The sequence below is a fragment of the Pagrus major genome, chromosome 1 (assembly GCF_040436345.1).
Source record: "Pagrus major chromosome 1, Pma_NU_1.0".
NCBI lineage: Eukaryota > Metazoa > Chordata > Actinopteri > Spariformes > Sparidae > Pagrus > Pagrus major.
This window is the reverse complement of record NC_133215.1, coordinates 18,531,380-18,555,596: the sequence shown is the minus strand read 5'-3', so window position 1 is coordinate 18,555,596 and position 24,217 is coordinate 18,531,380. Positions and strand designations below refer to the sequence as shown.

Below are 24,217 nucleotides of genomic sequence, written 5' to 3'. Positions count from 1 at the left end.
CAAAGCATACATTTAACAGTAGAAGAATATGTTTGTGCTGTTGAATACAAATGTGCCTTGAGTACAATTTTGATGTGTTCCTCCATTGTAACAATAAACCACAAGTAGTGCAACATCTACAGACGTGTCCATGCAATATGTATAACTGATCCACTTGAGCCACACTGAAACAAATATTGCCCGGATGTTGAAAAGCAGATGCAGAAGAAATCTGTCATTTTTTTCAGCTGTCCACCAGAGAGTGGGAGGAAAGGAGCACCATCGGACCCACACAGTAAGACGTGGGGTGTGAGGAAGAATAAGGAGGAGGTCATGCTCACGGGAAAGGAGATAACAACATTATGACGGAACACTGGGGTCACATTTGGGTGCTTGGAGGGGGTCCAACACCGGATCTGTGTGTGTGTGTGTGAGTGCCCCGATCGTGAGCCTGTGAGTTTTGTCACATTTTTTGAATGACTCGGTTGATTGTAAATCACACTCTTCTTCTTTAGTTGGAAGTATTAATGTGCTTCTCTGTGACCAAGGCAAACTGATACAAATCATAATGGTCTAAAAAGAGTGTGTAACCATTGTACCAAAAAAATACAAAGGTATTCATTCATGCCAGTGTGCTCACACTCTCAGTCATACGCACACACTCACACACACTCAAGAGGTGAAACCCCACAACAACCACACTTTGTGCAGGTCAAGTGTTCAACCAAGGCTGGTGATGTTGGAGCGACCACCGGGGGGTGCTACAATGCGGTGGCCTGACCGACGGGGGATGTTGTCATCAAACTGTGCCCCTAGGAAACAAAGATAAAATTAATATATTAGATTCAGAATTGCTTTAGTCTACATGAAAGGCTGTGAAATGCATCTTTATAGGAGTTTCTGTTACCTGACAGGCTGAAGTTGGACTGGTGAAGGTTGCGTATTGGTGGTGGTTGATGAGAGGTGGGTGAGGTTTTGGCCGACGGAGAAGGTGTGATGTATTTGGGTGCAGGAACCACGTCATACACAGGGCCATCATACATCCCACGAATAACACCCTCTTTGCCCTTCACCTGCAAAGAGACACAAACATAAAATTAACTATTAGTGATTCTTCAGAAACAATGGTCCGTAACCCACCAGTCACCATATTAAAGGACTAATTAGGTCATTGGTTTTAATGGAACCATGTAAATGATGACAGAATACAGAGTACAGTAATATATTTTGTAATATCACCAGCAGATGTGATTTAAGCATGGTAAAACCAGCGTATTTTACTTATACTGACTGTTAACTACGGTGCAACAGAGTTTAGTAGGGAGAATGCTGCAACACAATTTTGCTGTGAAACTCCAGAAATATTTAGTGGACTAAGAAACTTCACCTGACTTTCTATTGGCATGGGGGTCAATAGATACTATCATTTTTGGTTGAATTTATCCTTTAAGGAGAAAGCTGCATATAAGTAGTTATCTATAAAACCTTATTTTGATGTGGAAGTTATCTTACCTCTGGGCAAAGTTACAAATGAAATTCCTAGAACCTGCTTAACAAGGATTTTTATGCTCAGCTTCTTTCATGAATCAAATGTAAGCACAGTATCGGAAAAGATCTTAAAACTGAATTATAAATCTGAGGACCTTTTTTTATAAAGGAGGCCCTTCAAAGCCTGATGATGTCTGATATGTTATATTTTATAGATATATTAGTACATTGCAAGTGACGTCTGCAGAAATCATCTGCGTACTGTACCTGGTTCCTGAACTTAACGCGCTGGTAAGCAAGGTCTGGGAAGTGCTTGCGGGGAATAAATCGACCGGTACCCTGCTGAACCTGCAGCTTGCCTTCCTCATAAACCACTCGACCTTGACTCAACACCAGCGCTGGACCCCCACGGCACTCCAGACCCTCAAAGATGTTGTATTCTGCAGCCTGTGTGCAGACGGATTAAAGCACATACAAGACAAAGAATGAGAAAAATGGGTATTAAGCATACGGACAAGAGAGAGCTCTTTCATCCCCCCCCAACCATTTCAAACACTGATACCCTACACTGTCTCGCCCCACTGTGCTATTTCAGCAGGCATTGTATCAAACGGCTTAATACATGCAGTAAAATGCAGCAGTTGAGAAGATGGGGGATGAATAAGTGAGAGGCTCGGGGCATTTACTGTGAATACAGGGGGATGGGGAGAGAGATGGTAGCACAGAATGGGTGTGGGGTGAAGGGGGATTATACCCTAAAGCCGGCACCAGTCTGGATTAGGGTTTTTGAGAGTGGCAGAGCAGACTGAATACATTATCCACTGTCTAATATCCTTCACTTTATTGTGTCGCATTGCTCAAGGCAAATTTTCACCTCTGAGGCCATCCTGCTGAGTTTAAATGGATCATTTTGTCTTGAGTCTAAAAGGTTGGGTCACATAAAAAACAACAGGATTTACCTCTTAGGGCACCTGATCATGTATATACTGTGGCAATGATTTTATTTGTCTAGCTTTTGCCATCCCAGTGAAGGAGGTGAATTGAATTTTGCTCTTGGCGATCAAAGTATTAAAACAGCTGCATCCTGGTATAACCTGCATCCTGCATTAATGCTGTGAGCACCATAAACAAACCTTATTCACCTCCTAAATTGTTTAAAGGTGCAATATGCAAGCTTTTTTTGTTGAGTAGAGTTCAACAATTAGACAATTGTATTTCCTGCGAAAATACAGTGAGAATGCTGACAACTGAACGGAGTCTGAAAGCATCGCTGAAAATCCAGAAATATCATAAAAATAAAATTGCATTGCTTGAATAGCATAGTATAGTAATTATCAACACAATTTTAACAGTTTTGACATCATGACTATCTATGTAGTGTGATGCAGAGATATCAGCTAGAGTTAGCATGCTAACCAGCTACCAGTTATCCATCTGCATGGCTAGAAGCCACTTGAAATAAATAAGAAAATGTTTCCATATAATTTGGATGAACTGACCCTTTCAAGACAAATCCCATACTCCATTCTTTAAACGTACCGTATAACCTAAATAACCAGTGGTTTTGTATGTAATGTAATTCCTTTATTGTATTATTCAAAAACAGCCACACCAATGCAGTATGGCCTCTTACACAGTAATGCCAGGCTGAGTTGAATATTATATCCCAATTTAAAAGCACACTTCAGGTTCCTCTTCACCTCCTGTGATCCTCCTCTTTTATTTATCCTATTTCACACTCCAGCATCTCCCATACAAAACCCTGACTCCTGCAGCTTTTCTCCTGCCTCCACTTCTTTATGCACTTCTGCTCCTTCAACCGACGCAGTATGTGAGGATCAGTTTAGTCGTCACAACATCAGCTTAAATACCTTACATTCCATTCGACAATCTATCCATCCTCCCTTTTTCTTTTTCTTTTCCCTTTCCCCTTTTTTCTTCTGTTCTCACCGACTGCTGGAGTTTGGCACTGATGGTTTTGACACTGTCAGGGTCCCAGATGACAATGTCGGCGTCAGAGCCCACCGCAATCCGGCCTTTACGTGGGTACAGGTTGAAGATTTTTGCAGCGTTGGTAGATGTGACTGCCACAAACTGGTTTTCATCCATCTTCCCCATGGCCTTGGGGGGCAGAGAGGTGGCTGTTAAGAGACTAAACTCACACTCACAGCTACACAAGAAACACACACACACAAATGCTTATTGCTCACCACGGCCTTGTCCCAGACAAAACCCATTCTCTCCTCCACTCCGTTGGTTCCCTCTGGGATCAGGGTGAAGTCATCTTTACCGATTGCTTTCTGGGAGACGCTGTACGTGCAGTGAGCGCTGCCCACCACCTGGAGGTCCCCACTGCATCAAGGCAACAAAATGATATGAAATCATGAGTATTACAGTTGACAGTTACATGTCAAATAGGGCTGCAACTAATGATTATGTATAGTATTGATTAATCTGCTGATTATTTCATGATTCATCGATTTTTTGGTCTATAAAACATCAAATAATTCTGAAAAACACTTTTCCAGAGCTCAACCTGACGCCTCCTAATTGCTTCTTTTGTCAAACCAGTGGTCCTAAACACAGCAAATGTTTGTTTGAAAAATGTCTGAAACAATTATCAAAATAGTTGGCAGTTAACTTTATTTCAATCAACTAATCGATTAAACAACTAATAATGGAATCTCTACTGTACAATCCATAATTTCTTTGTAAAGTTTTTAAATGCTTTGAACTCTGAAATACATGCAGCTCAAAGGAGATTTGGCTGCATAAAAAAACACTTAAAGACCACATTCACATTCACGCAATCATTAAAAAGATAAAGACATACATTTCTACTATTAGCCACCAGGTGTCTTCATTGAGCATGTGAGTTAAAGTACAAGTCATGTAGTGGCCAGAGGGCAGAAAAAACAGCTGTACCAGTCAGAATGGTGCAACGCAGCTGCAATACCAGCCCCTAAAGCTCTAACAAAATCACATCACAATGATCCACTGCATTATCCAAAAGTGATCAATATATATATACTTATTTTACATCTGAATATATAAGACAATGAATTTGACATCACAAAGAGCTAATTTCTTATCAAAGTCCTTTGATTCATTTGTTAATTACAGTGATTACTCCATGATAGTGAGCCATGGGTTCTTAGCCCCGATGCCATGAGAGTACCCGTTATGGAGATAATGGGCCTCACTGAAATGTGAGGAAACGTGTTGTTCTTCTGTCCGCATCTCTGTGAAAAAAGAGCCTAAAAATACACCCTGTCGCCTCAGCAGAGGCTCAACCTAACAGCAGTATCACACCACCGGTGTGACAGCATGGACCCGCCCTGACAAGCTGGTGTTGCAGACGAAAGGGAGGAGGAGGAGGAGGAGTGAGGAGGAGGAAGAGGAGCAGGAAGGCAGTTGGTAGCCAAGGCAACAGATGATGAAGGATTCTAGTTCCTGTGCTATTTATGGAATCGGGGACAGTCAAAAGTGTACAGCAGGTTGTTCTGTGCATTGTGTATGCGTGTGTGTGTCTGAAGTGAAAACACTCTGTGATGCTTTACAATGAATTACAACTTACTGTTATCAATGTGCTTCTACACTCATACATACACCTTCATCATCTCTCCATCTGTTTATCACTGAAGCTGCTCTGACATTGTGCATTACACGAGCAGCTGTTTGTGGAATGAATACCAAACTTATATCTGAGGGCAAACAGCCAGAGTTAGACCCCGGTATTTGTCTCCTTTGGTGTCATCAGGCTGATTTGCATTTCACTTTCTGCAGAGGTTACAGCTAAATTAAGCACTCTGTCTGCCCTCACTCTGCATTAATTAGAAAAGTTTTTACATATCCCAGTGTTCAATATACTGCAGGCTTCTCAGAGGATTATCACCACATACTGTACAACTTTACAGCCTTGCATTAACCCTTACGCTAATTATAATACGAAGACTAGTGACTGGGTTCCCTGGGGACTCCACGAATAACAAAACAACCGTCATCGCAAAATATCAGCTTATTCCTTCTCAGTTCATTAGTAGTTGTGTGATGAATGTCATTATGGAAAAAAGATAATTATTATTAATCTAGGACACTGTCTTTAAAGTCTTTTATTCCAAATACAATCCACATTAGCACTTAGCTACGCTTATTTACTGTCTTTTGATTCTGGTATCAGAAGCCTAGTTTAGTGATTGATGTCTGTGTTATATTTACAAAGCAAAACTAACATTTCACATTTTGGCCCCAATATGAAATAAGGGAAATAAGCCCACAGTCAGTCAAACTTCAACTGTCTGCTGCTTCTGTGTCTGTTTAGATTTAAGACGTACCAAGCCAGCAGTGTGTGGAGGTGGTCAGGGGTTGTAGGGTCAGGACTCAAAGGCGGAGATGTCACGTAAGCAGCCGCTTTGGCCCAGTTCTTGCTCCAGTAGTGGGAGCCGTCAGTGGCCAGGCTAGCTGTGATTGGCTCCCCAAAAACCAGAGAGCCTGGATGAGAAGACAGAAGAGAAGAGTCGTTCAAAGAGAATCTGACACATGAACCGATCGAGAACCTGCTGGGTAATAGAAATGCAGTTAAGAGAAAGAGAGGCTGACCTTTCCTACGGGCCTGCGTGATGGTGTCGGCTGCACTCTTGCTCATCACCTTGGTGATGTAGATGGGACAGTTCACACGGTTGCCAAGGGTGATGGCACGGAACACCGCCTCAGCCTCCAGCTGCGTTTACAGGAAGTAAAGAAAAAATTACAACCTACGGATGGATGGATGGATGGAAGGGTGGATAACTGGATGTGCATAAATTATATCACCTCTTCAGGACGACTCAGAGGATGGCCCTCAGGTCCGGTGATTCCCATTCCAAGGATTTTACTCTGCTCCTAAAACACGAATGAAGAGAATTATCTTCATACCCGCTACAATAACTGTCAGCCTTACATACATTACTTGTCAAATTGTGTTTCACATGATTCATGTTTTAATGCCTTTGCTGGTGTCTCATGGGCGTTAAATGAGAATTTGAACGGTCTGCCAGGCTATCAAAGAAAATGAAGTGCTCATTGTAATCCTAGAATGGCGAGTTGTTGTGCTCCTGACAGCACTGTCTGGAGAACAGCGAAATCTGGATGAAAACCAGACCCCAACCCCCTTACTGTTTTTATTACATATATCATTTATTTTGATTCACTGTCGTTTTTTTCTTTTCTAAATGAGACTGGTGCTTCTAAAGGTGTTTCATCACCCATCTCCTCTCACACTTAGGTTAACAAGTACGTCATTATCATTCATCAGCACCCCCATTATCATTCATTACCCTCATTAATTTTCAAATACATCACGGTTTTGTGCCGTAATTGTCCCCTCGATAAGGAGCTTCATCGCCATGACCACCACTACCACTTTTCATCACTGCTGTCAGCATTATCAGCACCTTCACCCTCACCATCTTAATCACTGTTACATCACCATCATTACTTTAATAATGGTCAACAGCAATGGTGGCCTATGATAAAACTGTCACACCCAACATCAGCAGAGGCAACAGCAGCATTAATCCTCTCTCCCCCTCTCTTTTTGGCTTTCTATGAGAGCTGGGGAGTTATGTAACAAGAACATCTCTGCAGTGGAGGTTGCAGGGGAATATAAAGGTAATGGACTGGTTGAGATTTAGCTCAGCCATCATACATTGTTTGTTATTTCACCACAATAACTATTTAGTCTAGTGATTTTTAGTGTTATTTCTGTCTTAATCCTCCTGATTAGCGGAGTTTGAGTAGTTTTACCATGTATTTCTATTGTTTGTGTCAAGACGGGTACCTTGTCTTCTTCTACTGCAAATCAGATCTGCCTTCTGGCACGGACAAAGACACTTGAACCTGAACCTGTAAACTGCTTCGTCTGGAAGCTGAGTAAAGACTCCGACAGGTTGTGATGGTGTCACGAGACGTATGGGATGCTAGTTGCCTACCGAGGGACAGAAATAGAGTCGGCTACGTAGCACTTACCTGAGCGATCAGGTCTCCGTTTTCAGCATGAACTAACACCACAGCACCCAGCTGCTTCAGGAAGGAGAAAGCTTCGTACAGCTGAGGAAATGGAAAGAACAACATGTGGATAAATAGTGACAGGAAAGGGCAGAAAGTCACACATTTACATGAGAAAATGAGTCATCTGAGTGTTTGTGCTGTAATACCTCAGAGTCCGACATCTGGTACAGGTCCTTATATGCCATGTACACTTGGAAGGAGTTGATACCTGGCGGCAGTAGAAACGATGAATGTACTCATGTCAAGAAGGTAATAAATGGGATCTCAGTAGCAAGGACTACAAAGACAAACTGTGTGAGTGTTGCCAAAATAATGTATCATGAAACGCAGTTAATAAAGTCGTGATGAAGGGCAAACTTAAAAAATCCAGAAGCTGATGTACAGCCTTGTCTGCAGAGCGTGTTTATGTGTAACGTCTGAGCCAAGACTTACAACTCTTCACCGAGACAGCTGCCTTGGCTCGGTTACTGCATTATGTTGTAGTTCCCCCAAAAGAAAAGTGATTTTTTACTTAAAACAGATTACAAGCGAGAATTTATACACTGCCACCATGACAGCGCCGTGATGAGGACAATGGATTTCCGCTGTGACTTCACTGTAAGAGGATTCAACACTGGGCCAGATTGTTCCCAACTCTGTCCCTATTGTTCTTGTGAAATGTGTCCAGAATAGGGATGAACATGAAGAACTACAGTAATGACCACAGCTCTGAAGTATGGTGGAATAACTAGATGTACCTTTCTCCTGCACCAGCAGCTCCAGCTCATCTTTAACAGACTCATTCCACTGAGGAATGTCCACGTGGAGGGAGTAATCGCAGCATGCTTTCTTGTCTGCAGCCTCCTGCCAGTGCTCGAAAGCCTCCAGAAGACTGTCCCCCGGCTGGGGGGTCACATGGTCAACTGAGAGAGGAGAGAGGTCAAAGGTTAAGAGTTCAGCCAATATTTTTTCAACAGTCTGTAGGAGGTATCCACACTCACTGATCATGGTGGTGCCCCCGGCAAGTGCAGCCTTGGTGCCCTGGAGGAAATCATCAACAGGCTGTGTGCCCAGGAAAGGCTTCATGAAGCAGGTGTTGACATCTATCCCCCCTGGTATCACCATGCGGCCATTAGCCTCGATCACCTTGACCCCACCGGGTACAACCAGATTCTCCCCCACCTGCCTGCCAAGGATAATATGCATGTGGAGACAAAAGGGTGGGAGGAAAGCAGGACTGAGTGAAAGTGGGCTCATCATCGACTGCAAATAAAAAATAAAAAATGCGTCTTCAATTTTTTTGACATAATTTCCTTCTTATATACGCACTTGATGAGCCCATCCTCGATGTAGACATCTGCATAGAGGGACTGGTCATCGTTGACCAGCCGCCCTCCTTTGATCAACAGCCTTTCACTCTGCAGGGGAGAGGCAGGGACAGAGGGAGGGAAAGAGGGAGAGAGGGGTCGAATTCAATCCTGACATTTTGAGATATTGCACAATCAGTTATGTAATCCCTGACTTTACAGCAATATAACCACACAGTGCAGTCGATGAGGGTTGGAGAGAAATGCACAGCCACACAAGCACTGTGCATGGGGGGGTGGGGTCTCACATAATATCAGTGCAGTTATTTGTGTTAATTACATGCATAACGAGGTTATAAGTGCTGATAATTTAGAAGAAAGCTTTTAAACCACGTTTCCCTCAGAGGGCTATGTGTCTGTCCACACCCTCCACCACCAGGCAGGGTGCCTGGCAACAGCATTGGGAAGATGTTATGTCTCCATGGCAACCAGTGATCAGCCCATGGTGCGAGATGATGGCAGCTGACAGCCCTGCTGAATCCTCAGCATCTTTAGCCAGTAAGGGTGCTCACAAAATGTGAATGCAGCCTGACGCGTGTCTCAGTTAAAGGAATTAAACGCCGAGTTGTGTTAACTGTCTCTTTACAGCATGCATGTTGGAGCTGAGAGGGGATGCCTCTTTGCACGGATCCGGTCTCATCACCACCTTTTGTGTAGTTTCGTGCGTGTCATTGTTTCCAGGTTCGACCGTCGCGTCAACCGAGTTAATCCGTTTGACAGGCGGCGAGATTACACAACACTGAGCGACGAAAACGCGCTGGATTTGACACACACACACATTGACGATTGTCACCTCTCTGGTTTGGGATTGCTGTTGGGAAACAGTAGAAAGGCCTTCTGCTCTTTGCTGCCTCACTAAGAATTTAATCCCCTCTCTGCCGGCACTGGCAGCAGGGATTTGCATACACGCGTAGAGCTTCTCCACCGACCAGGCCGGGTCGCTTACCGTCAGGTGGGGGATGCTGTTCCTCCCCTGGTGACCGGTCCCAGACATGCTCTCTGCCCCCGGGTTGTGGTGACACCGGCGCCCTTCGCTGCGCTCTGCGCCCCTTCGCCTCCCCCTGATGTGAGTGAGTTGGTGTTTCCGTGTGTTCAGAGATGGAGAGCGATGAATCCGCCGCCGTCGGGCTGCGTCAGGATGCGTGGAGCGCGCGCCGTGAGAGACAGGTGACGATCCTGTGCGTGCGCGCGCGGGCAGAAAAGCTCACACCCACCCCCCCTCCCTCCCCTGTCTCTTCTACACGCGCGCACACGAGAGGCAGCTCACGTGAGAGCACAAAAACAATACAGCGAGGACAGCCGCCTGTCTCTGCCCGGTTCAGCACCAGACCCAGGATCAGCGTCATTTAACGACGTGCTTGTGCATTTGCATATTTTCGGAGGATTTTGGTCGAGCTGCGTAGCGACGTGAAGCAAAATGGCCAAACTGCAATGCAGCACAAAAGTTCATCATTTATGCAGACTGGTGTATTTGTGTCACAATCAAAACTCCTGAGGGGTTAGAGATTAACAAGGCTCCTCCAAAATGAGGCCAACATGTCACTATTTGCATACTAAAAATTAAGTATTCACATTTATGCCTTTAGTCGTTAAAACTACAAGCCTTTGTTCTTCCTCCAGGCTGTATCCGACGTTAGTGCGTACATTATGAACTATTTACCAGGGAGCACGACCACATCATCAGAATTTTAACCATAAAGACAGACAAACAGGGGGGAAAAAATAGAAAAGCAGGGTGCCACCTTCCCATCCGGGCTTTCCTTCCCAGCTGAGTGTCTGGTCTCAACACTGGGCTGTCCGTCGTCTCTCTCCCCGGGCGGGTTGCTCGGTGACCCCTCCCGGCCCTCGCTGGGCGTCTTCCCGACGGGCTCACCTGTGTCCAAGAGCCTCTCCCGGCTCCCGCTCCTCGGGGTGCGGCTCCCTTTCCTCCCCACCGCGTAGTTGTCGAAGTCTATGGTCTTGCTTTCAAACGCCCCCTCCACCGAGCTGAACATGCCGAAGCTTTTCCTCTGGTTGGGCCCGGTGCTGATCGGCCCCGCCAGGTACACCGGCAGCTCATCCTCCCGGTTCCACTGCCTTCTGCAGTCAGACATTGCGGCTTCCACGGGGAGACGGAGACTTTCCCCCAACCTGAAACGATGGAGACTGGAGCCTGTGGCTTGTTTCACGTCTAACCGGGTCACAGACAGCCCCGCCTCTCGGGTGCGCGCTGATGCTGTCAACTGTGAAAACTGCTCGCTCTCTCTCCGGGCTACCTAAGACTGTTGCCTCCACACACACACATATAAACAAGTGATGCAGTGTTCCAGTTTTAATAGGAGGTGTGTCAGCGTGAACTAGTTTGCTAGTTAGTCACCTGACGCACAAAAAGACGCACAACTAAAAGAAGCGCAAGTCTCTCTTCCCTCTTTGGAGGTGGGGGGGTTGTGCGTGAGCAGGTCACAGCAGCATCAGCGGATTAAACCAGCATGTGTCATCTTTAACCCACATCTGGAGGCACAGACAGCTTGTTGAACGGTGCCTTCAGAGGTGTTGTTGTCTCACAAGGGGTGGGGTGGTGTTGGGGGAGGTCTGTTGCGCTGCGTGACACGAGAAGAATGAGTGCGACCTGCAGGTGAGACTCCGGGCTGCAGCGGGGATGCTTTCACCTCGATTGGACAGGAGCCAGTGAGCTGTCTGCTCATGAGATGTTTGCTGATGTGAGCCGACAGTGAGAGCTGAAGTTTGTACCAGGCAGCAACAGTCCTTGTCCTTGTCACGGCTCATGGGGATGCTGGGAAAGGGCGGAAGAGAGAGAGCGAGAGAGAGAGAAAGTGGGAGCTGTCCTTTCAGTACTGGCGCAGGTGGACAGCTCCCAGAGGAACAATGAACCAAACATGAAGCACAGCACCAACACAACACATGGAGACAATGGCACAGTGCACATGTGTAAACACAGTTGAGATGTAGGATGTATTTACAACATATCTAACAGCAGGTCCACAGCCTATATAGCACTTATCATTAGGATATCATAAGGGTAGGCGTCATGTGCTTAAAGGTGCAATATGCAAGAATGGCATCCTGTCAAATTCTTACCCCAAACAGATAGGGGGCAGTATACCACCAGAGTAACTTCTCACTGCCGAACCGTGCAGCTATAGTTGTCTGGACTGGGAGCTCAGAGCACCGGGGGAGTGTTGGTGTTGTTTACACCACTGACACAGGAGCTTCAGACTGCCGGCTGCAGGAGGTTTTCAGGTTGGGGACAGGGGGGACCCAACGGGGAATACTCGCGGGGTGCAATGCCTGAGCGAGCGACCCACTGAGCAAAAACATCTATTCAACGCCTTCGCTGACATTGAGAAGATGTCCAATGGAGAGCCGGAATGAAAGTTTTTCTGATGTCTTTTTTTAAAGCTAAAACTTACAGGGATCAAAATGAAAGTTTATATACATCATACCTACCTTCATCAAGTAGGTTGATGTTCCTAGGTTGGATAAACAAAACATGGTATTTAATATAGCTGATAAATAGTTCACCTGGTAAAGATCATGCCTCATGCAGGCTACTGAGGTTGACGCTCAAGGTTTGAATCCACCATGTAGCTTTTGCTGTAGGAAGTAAAATTTGGTCCGTCATAAAAACTTTAATTTTGAACCCTGTAAGTGAATGTTGAAAAGATGTCTAAAAAACTTTCATTCTGGCTCTCCACCAGACATCTTTTCAATGTCAGCAAAGACATTGAAAAGACATCTTTTGGATGTATATTTGCTCATTGGGAAGGGACAGTTTGATGTCAGGGAATACAGTACAGAGGTGATTTACAGCACCTCCGACTGGGCCTGATTTTGGTGACGATGAAGATATGACAGGTTCAGGGAGGGACAAGAGAGGCGTGACTCAGAAGAGGAGCAAGAGTGAAATCAGCCTCCAGTTAGCGGCCACCTCCAGACGCCTCAAGAGGTACAAAGTGGTATTACAAGACAGAACGAGCCTGGGCTAGCTTGTTGCCATAATGTCATATTTTTCACAGTCTGTCACATTTTTGCTTGTTTTTTTGGTTTTTTACTGTTTTCAAGTAAAAGTATTGCATATCGCACCTTTGAGTAAAAGTTAAAGCTACTGTTAGCGTCGTTTTAGCTTACTTCCTGTCCGTTTTGCAGTTAGCAACCCCCTCCCTCCTCTCTACGACACCACATGAACGCGTAGTGGTAATCACCAGACATAGAAGCAAGCAGGAGGATCCTGCTCTCTACGTGTTAACGAGCTGACGGGACCGCCTCTTTACGGAGTTCTCAGTCCTGATTGGATAAAGTAGGAAGGGATACCAGAAAATGTATTTTCTCTTTTACTGCATGAGTGGGTGGAGGAGAACACTGTAACAGTGATTACTGTTTGAATATGGAGCTATTTAACACTTGTTTTAATAAAAAAAATTACAGCAGCTTTAAAAATGTGAACATTTAACAGTAACCTTGTTGCATACTGCACCTTTAAATAAAACATGCAGTAATTGCTGCATGACTCATGGTGTTCAAATGCATGGATTAATGCAGGGTGTGTCACGAACTCCTATCGCCCACCATTAAGAAATGTCACAATGAATATGTGATTAGTTAATGCTTAATGGATTATCAAGTAGTTCACATAAACCTACATTTACTTCATGCTAATTTAATTGCCACATCCAAGAAGAAGCTGCCGCAACAAGAGAAAAACAGCTTCGTATTGTCATATAATTTAACGTATTCAAAGTAACTGTGAGTTAACATTCAGTAATTGGTGATCCATGAAGTGTTAACTAATCACACGAACTCATAATTTCTTAATGGAGACCTGGACTTCATGATTGCCCTCCACTCTGGTGAGGCTTGTTGCTGACTGGTGCCATATGGGAGAGAGTCAGGCTCGATTAGAGGAGGCCTACATACAGTGGCTTTTGACCTGGAACCCCATAATCTACTTAAATGTTGAGACCATTCAGTTGAGAATAGCAGCACATGCAGCCTTAGTGGACATGAACACCCACCCACCATTTAAAAGCGTATATTATATTATTTCAGGTTATTTTTGAATACAAAAAGAGGGTGATTGATTTGAGACAACTGAGTAAACTCTCAACCAACAGGGTAAGTTTCCCATTTGAGGGACATTTAATTCCTCCTATTAGAGAAGAGTCTATTTCAAGAGGGCAGGCCGTGAACTTGTTGTCAATCAGACACATGAGAGTTGGAGCGCAGTCGGTGTGCGTCTCTGGTTTCGCGGAGCTGCGTGGAGTGCGTGGAGCTCAGCATGGACGACAGGCACAACTTTTAAAATCGGGAGGACAGTTGACCTTTATATCCCGAAGACATCGGTTCACGCAGCCACCAAGTAAGGCTTCTTCATTTTGCTACTCAGAGCTGTGCTGACGCAGGTTCAGTTGTTGGGAACCGACTTGACATAAAGTTCTCTCGCATGTGAAGGACGAGGCAAACTCCAGGGTGTTGAGATGAGAGGCTATGACGATGAATAATTACAGTAATCCCGGCGTAATGTTACTGCTCCATATTTTCCTTTGGTGATTTAAATAAAAGTTAAAAAAAAAGTCATAAAAGTAATAAAAGTCCTGCATTCATAATCGTATTTCAGCAAAACTCAAGTGTCAGCGTCAAAATTGACTTAAAGCTACCACAAGGAGTTTTTTTTAACTTGTTATGAAACACTCAGTTTAACACTGGTGCCTCTTTATGACCTACATAAGAGAAAGGAGACCATCAGCAAGAAGATAAACTATTTCTATTTAGTTTTTCTTAACAGTGCAGCCAGGTCTGTGTGCCTGTGTTTACATTTCCCCAGGCAAAATTACAGTGAGTTGTACACTAGCCAGTTAAAAAGAAACAGGAGGAGATTTTCCTGTAGATCATTTTATTTTTTTACATTATATTGTGTGGGTTTGATGGTGGAAACACTATCACCTTTGTCCACAGGGGCCTCCAAAATCAACAAAATACTCAAATTCCTTGTAGCAGCTTTAAAGTATCTAAAATAAAAGTACTTTTAATGCAAAATGACCCCACTCAGTGTAGTGTATATATTCTATATAAATTATAAGAATATTATAAGCCTATTGATGCATTTATTTAAGCAGCATTTTAATGTTGTCGAGATAGAGCTATTAATTACTGCTTAATGTAGTTTAATTAAGTTTAATTTATAAGAATGCATCATATTGTTTAAACTGATCATGTGTTTTTTTTCAACATCTTGACCTGAAAAGTAACTTGTAACTACAGCTGTGTGATAAATGTTATAAAGTCAAAAGTGCAACATTTCTCTCTGAAATATAGAAAGTATAGTGAAATCCTCACTTAAAGTATTTGGTACTTGAGTAAATGTATCTGTAGTTACATCCCGCCAGTGTTTAACAGACATTCTTACTTTCATTTGCAGCTTTGTTTGGTTAACCTGCAACAAACATTCGGTTTATTTTTGTCATATTTCTTCTTTTACAATGTTGACCGACATTGAGGAGAGTTTCACTGATGTGTGTCGTAAATCTTCCTCCTTTCAAAGTAAACATGTCATATTTGGGTGTCAAATATCCAGAGGAAAGGATCCTCCAAGTTCACACAGTCCACCACCCACTGTGTCTTCTTTGCTGTTGAAACACTATCAGAAATGACCTTGATAATTTTGCTGCAGGGTAATGGTTGTCGTTAGTTACATGATGAATGACTAACACCCCTTTTTATTCCAGGTAATATGGAGAAGGACTCCCCATCAACCCAAACTGCTGTCAACACCCAGGGGTCATGCCCTGTCCTGGATGGAGCCTCTCCTCCCTCTCATCCAGCCAAACCTCCATCCTCCACAGAAAACACCACAGAACCCAGAAAATCAAAATCCTCTCACCCGCCTGCTCACGCTGTCTCTAAAGCCATGGATTCCCCTCCTTCTTCAGAGGGGTCAAAGTCTCCTGCTGTGTCCTCTAAACCCGCTTCTAAAACAGTTTCTACTAAACCCTCCCCTCCTGCTCCAAACAAAACACCACTAGTAACTTCTCCTAAAAGCCCTACTGCTGAAATCCCCCAAATTTCATCCTTTTCTAAGCCCTCATCAGCCTCCTCTACATCCCCTAGCTTGGCCTGTAACACTCCAACAGATTCCCCTTCTTCTTCCTCCACTGCTGCCTCAGCTACGCCTCCTGCTGCTTCCTCCATGGCCCCCGCGAAACGCACCTTCGCCTCCATGGCCAAGCGGGTGATAATTCAGGAAAGACTTAGGAAAGCTGAGGAGGATGCAAATGATGAGGAGGATGGTAAATATGCCTTTATTTTGAGTTTGGGATTAAATTACACAGAGCTGAAGTCTCCAAACACGGGTTCATTGCTGTGTTGAGGTGATAATCCTTGTGCTATGTTTTGGAATGTCTTTCCATGCGTAACAGAGTAACCCCGCTATTCAATGAACAAGTCTCTTGGCCAGAATCGAGATGTACTTTGGGCACCTCAGGTTACATAAAGGTTGACATACAAAAATAGAAATTAATATTTATTAATTAACAATTTATAATTAAATATAGTTAAACAACATACAGGTATTTTTTATTATCCAGTTGGTCAATTAAATTCAACGTTCGACATTTGAATCTGTACTTGTTAGACCTCTGGTATTGCTCAAGAAATTCCACAGAGATAAAGAGCACACATCATCATGTCTCTTCTACTGTACAACGGGCAGGTTGACAGTAGTAAACATGCCGACGGATAGTTTTCCAACAACTTGTCTTCCATTTTGCCAACCATGCAACACATGCCTAAGTGAACCTTTTTTAGTCATACTAGCAGGAACGCTCTGGGGATGTTAGCCTGATAGATGGTCGGTCACCACTTTGGTCCTGAAATATCTCTACAACAATTAGAGGGATTGTCATGAAATTCTGTTCAGATGTTCATGGTCCCCAGACAATGAATCCTAATGACTTTAATGATCCCTGCCACCATGAGGTAGGCCTACAGATTTGTCGTTTTGAGCAAATTTAATGCTATGAAATTTGGTGCACAAATTCTTATGTCCCCCTTAGAATGAACTGTTAAAATATTGTTAATACTTTCAATGACCAAAACGTTCAAATAGCGACACCATTAGGTCAAAATGTGTCCAACACTTTGGTTTATGACACCTGCAAGAGAAATTAGATTCCTGTACTGTGTGTAGTGCTAATGAACAAATGAAAGCATGTTTACAGGCTAAATTAAGATGGTAAACATGATAAGCATCATACCTGCTAAGTGCATGTTAACATTATTTTTTTTTTGCATGTTTCACATGTTCACAGAGCCACTAGCATGATTAGCCTCTTCGTCTTGTTGAATCTGAACATGCTTAAGCTCTGTCGCTACATGCTAATCTTTTGTCAGCAACATATGAACCAATTATTTACGTTTTACTTATACTGGAATACCCATAGGTTTATTTTATATAATTTCTGCAGAGAAAGACATGTTATTAATGACAAATTTAAACTTTGATTAATTTGCTGCAATTGTAACAAGCAAACTGGTTGCACCAGTAGGAGGTTTTGCGGCGCATGAGACATTTAAAATGTGGCTACAAGCGAAGAAGCTGAACCCCTTCGCTTAAAGGACACAGAGGGAATGGTAACAGTAATGAAACGTTATGCAATGGGGCAATCAAAGCTATGGGGTCTTGGCACAGGATATCGGCATAGACAGACAGATACACAGACGTGCTTAAAATGCACACACTCTCACACCTACTCCACCCCTGACTTCTTGTTATTCTCATGTTGCGAGATATACGCAGGTGGGATTTGTTCATCGCTGGCTGTGACATATCAGGGGGGGACAGAGAATGTTGTTTACTGTACAGATTGTAAAGCCCAATGAGGCAATGTGATTTTGATTTTGGGCTATATACATAATATGGACTTGGACTGACCTAGTTAAATGCAATAAATGCTTCTATAATGCTATAATAAGCAATTATACAAAAAAAAACTTTTATTAACCTTCTCAAGCAGTCTATACTGCTGTACGACTGTAACTGTTAACAAGTTTCTTAAAAATGTCTTATAATCTAAGAATACATGTGTTTATGATGCTATTAACACACACAAAATAGTGTCAATAAGCATCTTTTAAGGCCTTATAAGTGACTTATTACTATTAACTACCGCTGTGCACATTTGGAAGTGAGTGATTCAGAGAGTAGTTTTTGATCAATCAAGATGGATTTGTGTGCAATTTAAGGCATCTGCTCCTCATCCTCCTCCAGACGAAGAACCAGAAGAAGATCTGACTGTGGATCAGATGAAAGAGAGGGCAGAGGCCGGTGATGCCAGAGCTCAGACCCGGGTGGGTGAAAGCACACGCACACAGGCTGGCACTTGGCATTGTTTTCACTCCTGCTGGTTGACTCAGTCTAGTTGTGAGTGTGTGTCTATTTTTGGCCGCTTGGAAGATGATCCCAGGCTTTCAATATCATACACCAAGATATTGTCACATATACACATCATTTTGAACACTATTACAGAGTATTGCAGCACTTCACTGTGTTTGTACAAGAAATAATGAAATATTCACATTTCCTTTACACTGAATTCTCTACCAACAAGTACAAATGTAAAAAAGAGGTTCTGGCAAAAAGAAAATGGAGGACTAGAGGTGGAAGATGAGCCCAGACTTTGCATTTAAGACTCTTCAGCTGTGAAAGGGTAAATTCCAGAGTGTCTGGTTATACAGCTTGAACTTTCCAATGCTATATGTCATGTATTAGCACATACAAAGCACTTAAATAACCACAAGGGTTGCATGCGTCTGCTAAATGCCCTAAATGTAAATGTAAATGTAAGCGATCATGTCAAAACATGTGACCACATCAGTACAGTGGTTACATACTGTACGTACAGTAAAGAATGGGTCAGACGCTCCAGTGATGTTCCATACATCATAATAGAGGAACCATACCTCACAGTAAACACAAGTCATACACTGGGAATCAGTGTTTTTTGTTTCTGTATGACCATAGTCGCTTTTATTCCCATCATTGTTTGTTGTGTTTGGATGTTTTGACAACACTATTTAAAATGGAGGCTACGAAAGTAGATTTATGAGATTGCATGTCTAATGAATGTAACAGAGACACAGACAGGAATATATTAATGCTGAGCCACTTCGAATCAAGACACATCTCATCCTCCCACAAATAGATGCATTTGAGGATAACTGTGAGAGAGGGGGGGTTATGAAATGAGAGTTAAGATTAGAAAAAACAGTCACTTGATACGCCGCTGTAGCCTCTGCTACCCCGGAGACACCAATGGCCACAGGGACAGGTGATTATGGGTTGTGTAGTCATCTGTCTGTCACTGTGAAGTGTTTTGGCTGTAGCGAAAGAAATGGTCTCTGTGCCTTGAGGATTATCCAAATTAACTGGGATTCTGTTTCTGGATAAACAAGTTACTGATGAATTCAAATTTGTAATGCTTTGTATTGAGTTAGAGGGAGAAACAGTAGATGAGGCTGTCTGGGTCGGGGGGATAAACCACCCTGTAAATCTAAATGAAGTAGATTTGATATCAGATACTTTAAGACTTTTACTCAAGTACTTTTCATACGGGTGACTTTCACTTTAACCAAAGTAACATTTTAACACGATATGTTTACTTTTACTCAAGTATAACGTTTGTGCCTTCTTCTCGAAATTGGCCTTTTCTTTGCCTGTGAGCGTAAATAATATTAGTCAACATTATATTAATATTAATGTTACAAAGATATAAGCACGCATATAGAATTACTTATAGTCTCACAGATTGTAACAACAGTATGTCACATGTAATAGGTCTTACTGTTTAATATAATCACATTAAATATCTTAACACCATTTATGAAGTAATACGTTAAATAGTTATATCAAATGTGATGTAATTATCTAAGCTAATGTAATAATGTGAAGGATTTTTTATTATTCCAGAGACTAGTTTATATTCTAAACACATGCATACAGTACAGGACATTAAAGTTCAAGCTGAACTTTATGTCTAATTAAATGAAGCAGTTTGAACATGGCCACACAGGCCGAACTAATCTCCTCTCTTCTGTGTTTCAGCTGGGTCAGCACTACTTGATCCTTGCGGAAGAAAATGAAACGGAGCTAAATAATCGTCTGGCTGTTAATTGGCTGATTAAAGCTGCTAAACAGGGAAGAAAAGGTGCAGCCAGAATTCTGCAGCGCTGTTGGATCCAGAAAAAAGGTTCATGTTGCAGAATTCAGTTCATGCGTGTGCATGTTTGTGCATTTGTCCTTCCTACCTTCCTAAACGGTTCCCTTGTCTGTCATCCTCAAACAGGAATCACTCCGGAGAATGAGGCGGACGTGCGTAAGTTGTCGACAGAGAGTAAGTTTGAGTTGGCGGTGCGTAAAGCGGCCATGATGATGTACTGGAAACTCAACCCAGAGAGGAAGAAGAAGGTGGCTATGGCTGAGATGCTGGAAAATGTCAGCCAGGTCAATGGAGTGCAGGGTAGGGTGCACACACACACACACACACACACACACACTTGATAAAAGACGCCATCAACACCACATTGAGTATTTTTTGAATTGTGACAACAGTCCTGTCTGATGTACTACAGACTGCCCAGGAGGACGTAACATGTTGTTATATGATACCTAAATATATCATGTGTGGCCCTTTGTGATTTCAGTATTTGCAGCTGTCATGGTGAAGAATATCACATTACATACAGCCCTCCAGCCTAATGTTTTCTAACTCACTCACCATGTTGTGGTCATTTCTCACCAATAGGTGGCACTGCAAGCTGGATTCCTGCTCCGACTTCAGGCCAGACCCAGAAAGTATTGGAGAGCATGGTCAGCAAAGAGTGTGAGTATCCAGACAGGGAGAGGTGCAGAGAACATCACGTGTCCTCATGTGGAATAACCTGCTCCCTGTCCTTTCAGCCGCACAGCTGGTGGACCTGGATGACTTTGTTGAGATGACTCAACAGTATGCACAAGGCATCGTCCCCTCTGCGCCCCAAAATGACAACCAGGTCACAGCCAAGACTGAAAGCCCAACAGCTGAAGACAGTGGTGGGGAGGTAAAACAGCCAAACAACAAAAATTGAAATAATCTGTCATCATAAAGACAGAGATGTCATTTTATTTTTTATTCAAACAATCCAGACTAGTGTGTGTTTGTGTTAAAGCACAAGGCTGAGCTGGTCCCGTCAGGATACAAGAGAGCCCACAGAAGTTCTTGGGGTTTTGGCCGAAGTGGGATGATGCTGAACTCTAATCGCAGCGGGGCCATAAGAAAAGCCATGGACATGAAATCACGCTTAATGGTATCCTAATCATATCTAGTATTACAATTCAGTTTTTTATATATTCTTCATTAATAATCTCTTGAAATCATTAACTTTTTTATTCTATTTTCTGATTTTTGCATCTTAGTTTATCTCCTAATTAAATCTCTTCAGATGCTGCAGTACCCGCTGCATGCCTTTCTTGAGATGAAAGAGCACCTGGTGGACTGGGCGTCGCGGGCCGGTGTCCAGTGGCTGAGCACAGTCATCCCAACGCAACACGTCAACGCACTCATCTTCTTCTTCATCGTCAGCAATCTGACCGTTGACTTGTTCGCTTTTGTCATCCCTTTGCTCGTCTTCTACCTCTCCTTCATCTCCATGATCATCTGCACACTGCGAGTTTTCCAGAGCAGCAAGGTGAGTAAAGCCGGGACTCTCCATTACTTTTAATTACAAAAAATCACATTGCTCCATGTTCATACTGTCAAGATGTTGATATGTGTGTACTTGGTTTAAGGTTTTCATTTTACTGCATTAGATGAACATGTTGGAAGTTTTCTATTAGTTTTTCCCTCTCCTCACAAACTATGCCAGCGGGAAACTCATTGTTTTTTCCTTTATTCTGCAGACTTGGGAGAACTTCAGTGCACTGACATCTCTGCTGACACGTTTCGAACCTGGCCTGGATGTGGAGCAGGCGGAGACTAACTTTGGCTGGAACAACCTAGAACCGTACCTCTATTTCATCCTGTCCGTCTTCTTCATCATTTTCTCCTTCCCTGTAGCTGACAAGGGCTGGATCCCCTGTTCTGAGCTCTCTACTGTGGCTATCTTCTTCACTGCTGTCAGCTACATGAGCCTCAGCCCCACCGCTGCCACGTATGCACGGCGGGCAATGGTCATCGAGGTCAGGTGGCACACAGTGATAAGCATTAAATATGTGACAGAGTCACTGTTTTGCATGTTTTGGTGTATTACCATAATCTTACAAATCTTAAAGCAGTGGTTTTCAACCCTGGTCTTTGGGTCCCCATGTCCTGCATGGGTGTTTATCTGATCCAACATTATTTGAATCATTGGTTCAATAAACAAAAAAATCTAAATTTCTCTGTGTACTTTTTCTTTAATCCAGGTAGCATCATCTCTGTGTTGCCTGACCCAGTTCCTGCCAGAGCACATGACAGTGCTTCGTTTACTAGGACGCACTTTCGCCACACTGCCACTGGGGGAGTCAGTGGTGCTGAAGCTCAGTCTCCCCTGCCTGCTCTATGTTTACCTCTTCTATCTGTTCTTCAGGTGAGCAAAAGCATCTGGGCCATTTGATGTGTTTGCTGAACAACAGATTGATAAAAATTACATTTCTAACTCTCTTTCCCCTTCTTTCTATATATTTTCTCCTCCAGCATGGCCCGGATGCGTGGTTTCAGGGGGACTTACTGCTTCCTGGTTCCTTACCTTGTGTGCTTCATGTGGTGTGAGTTCTCAGTGGTGCTCCTCCAGAATTCCTCTGTTGTGGGTCTAATACGCACCTGTGTGGCCTACTTCCTCTTACTGTTTGCCCTGCCTGTTCTGGCTTTTGGCCTCGCCGCCATGCTCTTCATCCAGATCTTTAAGTGGTTCCTCGAGCTGGAACTGACGAAGGTGATTGTGACCCTGGTTGTTTGTGCGATCCCTGTCACCCTACGGCTGTGGACGCGGTTCAGCATGTCCATCCTGGATGTCTTCCGCTCACTGACCCACGGCGGCCCAGTCAAACTCATCTTACTCTGTATCTCCATGGTGACCCTGTTGTTCTCTATCTATGTGTACCATGCAGAGGGACAGAAGATGTACAATTCCACCTTGACTTGGATCCAGTACAACCAGGCGTGTGGGCCACCTGCCTGGGAAACTAAAGGCATGGCCAAGACACAGATCTTCTGCAGCCACCTGCACGGACACAGAGTCACCTGGACTGGGCGCTTCAAGCATGTCCGTGTGGTCGAGACAGAGAACGGGGCACAGTCGTTCATCCACATGTTGCCAGTGTTCATGGGGGACTGGCTGCGCTGCCTGTACGGAGAGAGGTATCCCAGATGTGAGCCAAAGAACGCCACAGTTGCAAACCTAACAGCTGGTAATCTGGCAGCCAGTTCTGCAACAGCTACTACGTCAGTGCCCTTACTGCTGCAAATGCAAGAGGAGGAAGAGTTGTGTCAGATAAAGGCTCTGGCCAAACACCCCTGCCATATCAAGCACTTCGACAGCTACCTCTTTGAGGTGACGATAGGGATGATCTGGGACGGAGGCGTAGACGATCCAGCCAGGGATGTAATCCTCGTGGCCAGCCATGAGTTCAGACAAGTTCTGCTCAACCTAAGTCCTGGTAACATGGTGGAGTTCAGCACCAAGCTGGAGGGCCGTCTAGGAGCCAAAGCTCCGGCCTTCGAGTTGAAGGCTATCCACTGTCTGGACTGCGTTTCGTCACTGCTGTCTGGAGGTCGGCAGGTGAAGATAGAGAGAGACTGGAGACGCACCACAATGAGAGCCCTGAAGTTCGCTTTTGATTTTTTCTTTTCACCTTTCCTGTCAGCAAAAATTCATGCCTGAGAAGAAAGACAGTGAAGCAGAAGTAGTAATGACTCACTTGAATCTCTTGAGGAAGCCATGCTGCCTTTTTCTTTTGATGTGATCATGTTACTAATGTAACTTGTAGTATTGTTTACAATTTGTTCTGACATTCATCTACAGCTCATGTTTAGGTGATAGAATCTAGGACATGATTTAATATGTTTACTGCTTCCTGTTAGTGCATGAGTTTACAAAGTATTTCTAAAGCAGTTCAGTCGTAGTCAGATGCCAACTTTTTTGCTTGAGACTTATTGACACAATCACGGCCCGTTTTTATTTGCAGTATTTTCTCAAAAAACTGGACAAACACCTGCAATGTGATGGTTCCAGATTATATGCAGGGAAGCTAATGTGAGCGCTAACTGATCCTCAGTGAGTAGAGATACTGTACATTTGTTGAAAATGAAATATTATCAGATGATATTTTTATTTAATAGAGCAGTGTT

The 24,217-nt window shown here is 43.6% G+C and overlaps 2 protein-coding genes across 5 annotated transcripts; one reads left to right on the top strand and one right to left on the bottom strand.

The window, feature by feature from the left end:
• Nucleotides 1-699: 699 nt before the first annotated feature.
• crmp1 (collapsin response mediator protein 1) lies at nt 700-10,954 on the bottom strand. 4 transcript variants are annotated; one of them, XM_073466536.1, is made up of 15 exons: nt 10,604-10,954; nt 10,076-10,095; nt 8,824-8,904; nt 8,496-8,680; nt 8,253-8,417; nt 7,662-7,723; nt 7,474-7,554; nt 6,280-6,348; nt 6,067-6,187; nt 5,802-5,958; nt 3,678-3,819; nt 3,418-3,588; nt 1,735-1,914; nt 887-1,052; nt 700-791 (listed from the first exon to the last, which is right to left on the bottom strand). In XM_073466536.1, exons 1-15 carry the CDS (start codon nt 10,952-10,954, stop codon nt 700-702), a joined length of 2,043 nt encoding a protein of 680 aa, XP_073322637.1. The 4 variants fall into 4 exon arrangements, with proteins under 4 accessions (XP_073322637.1, XP_073322646.1, XP_073322653.1 ...); XM_073466545.1 differs by lacking the exon at nt 10,076-10,095 and having other exon boundaries at nt 8,824-8,912; XM_073466552.1 differs by lacking the exon at nt 10,076-10,095 and having other exon boundaries at nt 8,824-8,910; nt 10,695-10,954.
• A 4,634-nt stretch (nt 10,955-15,588) lies between these two features.
• On the top strand, nt 15,589-23,750 carry wfs1a (Wolfram syndrome 1a (wolframin)). The gene is made up of 11 exons (XM_073465497.1): nt 15,589-16,144; nt 18,124-18,203; nt 19,957-20,101; nt 20,198-20,371; nt 20,657-20,734; nt 20,812-20,951; nt 21,060-21,197; nt 21,333-21,578; nt 21,790-22,068; nt 22,294-22,457; nt 22,565-23,750. Exons 1-11 carry the CDS (start codon nt 15,589-15,591, stop codon nt 23,748-23,750), a joined length of 3,186 nt encoding a protein of 1,061 aa, XP_073321598.1.
• The last annotated feature ends 467 nt before the right edge of the window (nt 23,751-24,217 follow it).